Source organism: Oncorhynchus clarkii, unplaced genomic scaffold, assembly GCF_045791955.1.
Source record: "Oncorhynchus clarkii lewisi isolate Uvic-CL-2024 unplaced genomic scaffold, UVic_Ocla_1.0 unplaced_contig_1469_pilon_pilon, whole genome shotgun sequence".
Classification (NCBI taxonomy): Eukaryota; Metazoa; Chordata; class Actinopteri; order Salmoniformes; family Salmonidae; genus Oncorhynchus; species Oncorhynchus clarkii.
Window position 1 is genome coordinate 522501 of NW_027257951.1, and position 7500 is coordinate 530000.

Below are 7500 nucleotides of genomic sequence, written 5' to 3' on the forward strand. Positions count from 1 at the left end.
TCTCTCTCTCTCTCTCTCTCTCTCTCTCTCTCTCTCTCTGTCTCTCTCTCTCTCTGTCTCTCTCTCTGTCTCTCTCTCACTCTCTCTCTCTCTCTCTCTGTCTCTCTCTCTCTCTCTCTCTCTCTCTCTCTCTCTCTCTGCATGCTGGGAGTGATTGGTGCATGCTGGGAATTGTTTGAGTGAAGGAGTGCGTGTGTTGTGGAGAGTTAGATATTCACAACTTTCTTTCGGTTTGCTATTTCTTGGTTTTCTTCTGTGCATGATTAAGGTTATTATTTTTACTTTTTTTGTTGTGGTAGAATTAAGTTTTTTGTTTTTCGTATCGAAATTACCCTGATTTTGGCGGGGATGGCAGCCCGAATGGGGATGCCGTCCCTGTCACTTCGGCACGGCTTTAGGTGTGTTACTGAAGCTACTGTCACGGTGGAGGAGTTTCTGGTCGCCGTAGGAGAGAAGGTAGGCTATGAGAATATTGCTTATGCATCCCGGTTGAATAAAGCTGTGGTGGTATTTCTTAAAGAAGAATGTCTGGTTGATCGGATGGTTGAGCATGGTGTAATTCTTAAAGGAATGTTTATTCAAGTTACGCCGCTTTTTTCTCCGTCAACAAGGGTAACGATTTCAAATGTACCACCGTTTATTCCAAATGAGCTGTTGGAGCGCGAGTTATTGCGCTTTGGGAAGTTCGCCAGTTCAATTAAGGTTGTTCCGTTGGGTTGCAAACACCCGGCGTTGAAACAGGTAATGTCATTTCGGCGACAGGTGTTTATGTTTTTGGACTCACCGGAGCAGACTTTAGAGTTATCGTTTAAAGTCAAGTATGACAATAGATTGTATATGGCTTATGCTAGTACGGGTAGTCAACGGTGTTTTGAGTGTGGGGATGTTGGTCATAAGCGACATGCTTGCCCGAAAAGGGAGAAGGCCGAGGGAGGGGCGCAGGTGGTCCTCATAACGCCTGGGCCCACTGATGTAGGGAGAGGTGGGCCGACAGCGGCAGAGCAGCCACAAGCACCTGGTGCTGAGGAACAAGTTATCCCCGTTGAGGGCACGGGGTTGCAACTTGTATTAGAGGGAAATGTTATGCTACAGAAAAGTATTGTTGTAGAAGGTAAGGATGTATCTGAAGAGCCAGTTCCTCAGACTGGTGAGCAGGTGCCCAGTATGAGTGCTGGGGTAAAGGAGGGGGTTCATGTGGAGCTAGGCTCCCAGGTAGTGGAGGATATGCCCATTGTGAGTAACGGGGTACAGGAGGGGTTTCATGTGGAGCTAGGCTCCCAGGTAGTGGAGGAGATGCCCACTACGAGTAATGAGGTTCAGGAGGGGTTTCATGTGGAGCTAGGCTCCCAGGTAGTGGAGGAGATGCCCACTACGAGTGCTGGGGTTCATGTAGAGCTAGGCTCCCAGGTAGTGGAAGAGATGCCCACTACGAGTAATGAGGTACATGAGGGTTTTCATGTGGAGCTAAGCTCCAAGGCAGTAGAGGAGATGCCCACTACGAGTGCTGGGGTTCATGTGGAGCTAGGCTCCCAGTTAGTGGAGAAGATGACTACTATGAGTAGTGATGTTCAGGTGGGGCTAGTCTCCCAGGTAGTGGAGGAGATGCCTGGTACGAGTGATGAGGTGCAAGTGGGGAGTGTTGAAAGGGATGTGGTAGAGGGGAGTCAGTTGTCTGTGGTCTCAGCTGAAGATCAGGAGAATGATATGGATATCTCTTTAGATATGACAGCTGCTGGTGAGGACTCAGTTTATGATCTAGAGGAGGTAAATGAGTTTCTGGATCAGACTTTTGGGAAATCTGTCAAATTGGCAGATTATTTTGATGTTGATAAGTTTGTGAGGTCAGCTGTGATGTTACAGAAGACGGTGGGGTTAGACCAATTGAGTGAGAAGAAGCGGTTTCGCTTGAGGAAATTTATTACTGCTGTTGCAGCAGCAAAAGGTGGTGGGAAACGTGTTCAGGTTAAGAGAAGAAAGAAAAATAATGATGATGATCATTCTTCATAGGGTGTCTTTTTTCTCGTTGGTTTCTCTGTGGTTTCTTCTGCTTTTCTTTTCTCTTTTCTATATGGAGGTACTAAGGGTAGGTTCTCTCAATATTAATGGGGGAAGGGACAGGAATAAGAGGGCTTGGGTATTAGAAGTAATAAAACAGAAAAGGCTTAATGTAGTTTTCCTACAGGAGACACACAGTGATGAGGAAAATGAGGTTGACTGGGGTATGTGGTGGGAGGGGCAGCATGTACTCAGTCATGGTACTAATTTCAGTGCTGGGGTGGCCATCTTGTTTTCCTCAGGCTTAGGGGTGACTGTGGTATCTACAACAGAGATTGTCAAGGGTCGGGTTTTATTGGTCAAGGTGGATGTTATGGGGTTTCTGTTTGTTTTTTTGAATGTTTATGCTCCGAATGAGGGTACAGAGCGTATTGCTATATTTGATCAAATAAAGGAAACCTTAAGACAGTGTGACCAAGAGGGGTGTATGGTTTTAGGGGGTGACTGGAACTGTACAGTGGATTTTACTGTTGATCGCACCGCTGAAGAACCTCACCTGCGGTCAGCCACTTGCCTGTCTGGCCTATTAACTGAGTTTGAGCTTTCTGATGTGTGGAGAGTAAGGAATGCAAAAGTTAGGCAGTACACATGGCTAAAAATGAATGAAGGTCGTGTCAGTGCAGCAAGGTTAGACAGGTTGTATGTATCTGATCACTACTGTAGTAGGGTTGGAAAGTGTGCCATTACTCCTGTGGGTTTCTCTGATCATCATATTGTTACTGTTGATATTCACTTGTCCTGTCCACGACGGTCATCGCCTTACTGGTATTTTAATGTTAAATTGTTACATGATGTCATGTTTTGTGACAGGTTTTTGTTGTTTTGGGAAAAATGGAGGGGTATAAAAGGGAATTTTGAGTCCTTGAGACAATGGTGGGAGGTTGGGAAGGCCCAAATACGAGTTTTTTGTCAACAGTATACTGCTCTGTCTCAAATTGAGGTTAAAGAGACTATCAAGGCCCTTGAACAGGACATCAAATCTACTGAATTGAAGCTGCTCACTCAGAACGACCCTGGACTAGTCATGAATTTACAGGACAAGAGACATGAACTGAGGTCGTTTCTGCATGAAAGAGTGAAGGGTGCCTTGATTAGGTCTCGTTTCGCTTCCCTCAAGGATATGGATGCTCCTAGCGCTTTTTTTTTCAACCTAGGACAGTCGAAATTTCAACGCAAACAGATGGTCTGCCTTCGTCTCCCTGATGGGAAGGTGACCACGAATGATATTGAAATGCGTCAACATGCCGTGGATTTTTACTCATCCCTTTATAAGGCGGAGGATTGTGACTCTTTATGTACTGAACAGTTGTTACACGGTCTTCCTCAATTGGGACCTGAGCAGAGAGTCGCATTGGACGCTGATATTACACTGCAAGAGCTGTCCACAGCAGTTATGCAGCTCTCAACAGGCCGAGCCCCTGGCATCGATGGTTTACCATCTGAGTTTTACAAGCACTTTTGGGGGTCTATTGGGGAGGATTTTTATGAAGTGGTGTGTGAATCTTTTCATGAGGGTTCTCTTCCTGTATCCTGTCAACGTGCGGTGCTTTCACTGTTGCCAAAAAAGGGGGATTTGGCTCTCATAAAAAATTGGAGACCTGTTGCCTTGCTGTGCGCAGAATACAAAATTGTTTCTAAATGTCTCTCAAACAGGTTGAAAGAGTATCTGGGATTGTTGATCCACAAGGACCAGTCCTACTGTGTACCTGATCGCTCTATTGTTGACAACTTGTTTCTGATAAGAGATGTTTTAGACATTTGTAAACTGTCTGCTGTAAATGTGGGTTTACTTTCGTTGGATCAGGAGAAGGCTTTTGATCGTGTGGACCACCAGTACTTGTTTAAAACAATGAAAGCCTTTGGGTTTGGGGATGTTTTTCTGTCTTGGGTGAATTTACTGTATGCTGGAGCCTCGTGTATGGTGAAGGTTGGTGGTGGTTTGAGTTGCCCCATCCCTGTCGAAAGGGGCATCAGGCAGGGATGCCCAATTTCAGGGCAGTTATATAGTCTGGCGATTGAACCAATGCTTTGTTTTTTAAGAGCGAAGCTTACTGGTTTCTCTGTGCCAGGTGTAATGAAGGGTCCCACGATAGCACTGTCTGCGTATGCAGATGACGTGATCGTTTTTATTACAGGGGGTGAGGATGTTAAGGTTCTCTCAAACACTTTAAAGGTGTATGAGGGGGCCTCCTCAGCTAGAGTCAATTGGGGAAAGAGTGAAGCGCTGTGGGCAGGTCAGCTTCAGATGGGGTCCGCTCCACGGTTACCAGGGGGGCTTCAGTGGGGCAGAGATGGAATGAAGACTTTGGGAGTTTTTCTAGGCTCCGATGTCTTTCAGAAAAAGAACTGGGAGGGTGTAGTGGAGAAAGTGTGTGCCAGACTGTCAAGGTGGAAATGGGTGTTGCCCCAGCTGTCCTATAGGGGACGGGTCCTGGTAGCTAATAATCTTGCTGCTTCTACCCTGTGGCACAGACTAATGATTTTACAGCCACCAAAGGGTCTGATACAAGAGCTTCAGAGGACCCTTGTCAATTTCTTCTGGTCTGGACAACACTGGATCAAAGCTGCAGCCCTGTATCTGCCACTGCACGAGGGTGGGCAAGGCCTGGTGGACATTTCCTCTAGGATCACGGCTTTCCGGCTCCAAGCAGTTCAGAGATTGTTGTACAGAGACTGTTCTAGCTGGGTCGAAACAGCCTACATATTGATGAGGAGAGCGGGCTGTTTGGGCTTAGACAAACATATTTTCCTCTTAAAGCTGGAGGGGGGTGATTTGACTGGCCTGACTCCATTTTATGAGTCTGTTATGCAGGCTTGGAGAGTCTTTGTCAAGTCCCGTAAGACCGGCACGCCACCAGGGATGTGGCTTTTTGAAGAGCCTCTTTTTCATAACACTGCCATCCAGTCCCGTGTTCTGGTTTCAGCTAGCCTACGTTCATGCCTATTAGGCGTGGGGTGTACCAAGCTGGGTCATCTGATGCGGAGCAGGAGCAGATTGGAGGAGCTGAGAGAAAGAGCGGGGATCCGATCATCTCGCCTACTGAGGAAGGTCGTCGATGAGGTCTGCGACTCCTTGCCAGTGCTTCATCTGCAGTATGTGACTGACATTTCCAATTCTGATCGGTGGAAGGAGGGTCTGGATTATGTGTTCCCTGCACTGATTGTTAGTGCTGCGATGGGGGCATTTGAGGAGGACGCGGGGATGCTGCTTTCCTTCGATACCCCGGAGCTGGGGGAGTTCAACGAGGTGGGAAAGAAGGCTATGTACAGAACATGTGTGAAGGTGTCCCATGCCTCTTCGCTGGAAGGGGTAAAATCGACGAGGTGGGCGGATGTGCTTGGTCCAGGTGCTTCTCCAAAAGGCTGTTGGCGATCATTGTATAAACTGCCTATTGATAAGAGGACAGCTGACCTCCAATGGAGGATAATACATGGAGCTATAGCCACCAACATGCATCTGGTACACCTGGACCCTACTGTTGGGGAGGGGTGTCCATTCTGTGCTGAAGATGAATCTCTGGCACATCTGTTTTTACTGTGTCCCAGGTTGGTTGGGATGATTGATCTGATCACTGATTGGTTCTCAACGTTGGGAGAGGTTTTCTCTTCCCAACTGTATATATTTGGGCCAAAGTACAGGTTCAGTCAAAAGGGTGTAGTTGTGTTGCTTAATTTTGTGTTAGGGGCAGCAAAATTAGCGATATGGAAGACCCGAAAGAACAGCATTCGGGGACAGGGGTCTGTGGATGTGGTGGGAATGCTGGAGGGAATGTTGGCAGCGAGACTAAGGGTTGAGTTTGCTTATTATAAACTTGTCAACAATATTGATCTGTTTTTGAGTATATGGGGGTATTCAGAGGCTGTTGTGTTTTGTTACTGTGGAGGAGGAATTGGAGTTGTGTTTTTAATTGATGTGTAACTGTGGTTTTGTATGAGTATTTATTGTGTGGTGGGCCCCCAGACCCAATAAAGAGTATTTAAAACTCAAACTCTCTCTCTCTCTCTCTCTCTGTCTCTCTCTCTCTCTCTCTCTCTCTCTCTCTCTCTCTCTCTCTGTCTCTCTCTGTCTCTCTGTCTCTCTCTCTCTCTCTCTCTCTCCACCTACTAATGTATTACATGTTTCATCCCTCTGGCTTCACCTGCTGTTGGACACTTTCTTGTCTGGAACAGGGATACTTATGCGTGTGTGTGTGTGTGTGTGTGTGTGTCTCTCAGGACGGCCTCACTCCTCTACATTGTGCAGCGCGGAGTGGACATGACCCCGCCATAGAACTGCTGCTGGAGAGAGGAGCACCCATACTGGCTAGGACCAAGGTACACACACACACACACCAAATACACACCACACACACACACCAAATACACACCAAATACACACCACAAACACTCACACATTCATACATACAGTACAAGCAAACACACAAACATTATTTCATTTGATTTTGGTGAGATTTTTTTGCCATGTGTTATGGAGTCAGGAAGTAAACTGTTACAGTACGGAGTCACAGAAATCTAACAAAAATGATATTCTCTCTCTCTCCCCTTCTCTCCCTCTGTCCCTCCTTCCCTCCCTCCCTCTCTCTCTCCCTATCTCCACCCTCTCCCTGCCTCCCTTCTCTCCCTCTGTCCCTCTTGCCCGCCCTCTCTCTCTCCCTCTCTCTCTCCCTATCTCCACCCTCTCCCTCTGTCCCTCTTTCCTTCCCTCTCTCTCTCTCCCTATCTCCACCCCTCCCTCGCTCTCTCTCTCCCCCCTCCCTCTGTCTCCCCCTTCCCTCTCTCTCCCCTTCCTCTCTCTCCCTCTCTCTCTCCCCTACCTCTCCCCCCCCCCCCCCCCCTATAGAACGGTCTCTCCCCCCTCCACATGTCGGCCCAGGGAGACCACGTGGAGTGCGTCAAACACCTGCTGCAGCACAAGGCGCCTGTTGATGATGTCACCCTGGACTACTTGACAGCGCTTCATGTCGCCGCCCACTGTGGTCACTACCGAGTCACCAAGCTGCTGCTGGACAAGAGGGCCAACCCCAACGTTAGGGCTCTGGTACGGATCTAATACACACACACACACTGGTACAGACCTAATACACACACACACACACACACACTGGTACGGATCTAATACACACACACACTGGTACCGACCTAATACACACACACACTGGTACCGACCTAATACACACACACACACACACACACACACACACACACACACACACACACACACACACACACACACACTGGTTAAAACCTAATACACAAACACACACACAAACACACACACATACACACACAAACACACAAACACACACACACACACACACACACACACACACACAGACAGACAGACAGAGAAACACACTGATACAGATCTAATACAACAGCTAGGTTGTTTGAATGTTTCCCTCCCAACGTTGCTGTGTGTTGTGTTTCTGTGTGTTGTGTTTCTGT

The 7500-nt window shown here is 47.6% G+C and overlaps 1 protein-coding gene across 1 annotated transcript in view; it reads left to right on the plus strand.

Moving 5' to 3' along the window:
- Positions 1-7500, plus strand: part of LOC139394220 (ankyrin-2-like) — a 133375-nt gene that overhangs the window by 17434 nt on the left and 108441 nt on the right. The window contains exons 9-10 of the mRNA XM_071142243.1: positions 6271-6369; positions 6896-7093. Coding sequence (XP_070998344.1) covers positions 6271-6369; positions 6896-7093 — 297 coding nt within the window. The remainder of the gene's footprint in view (positions 1-6270; positions 6370-6895; positions 7094-7500) is intronic.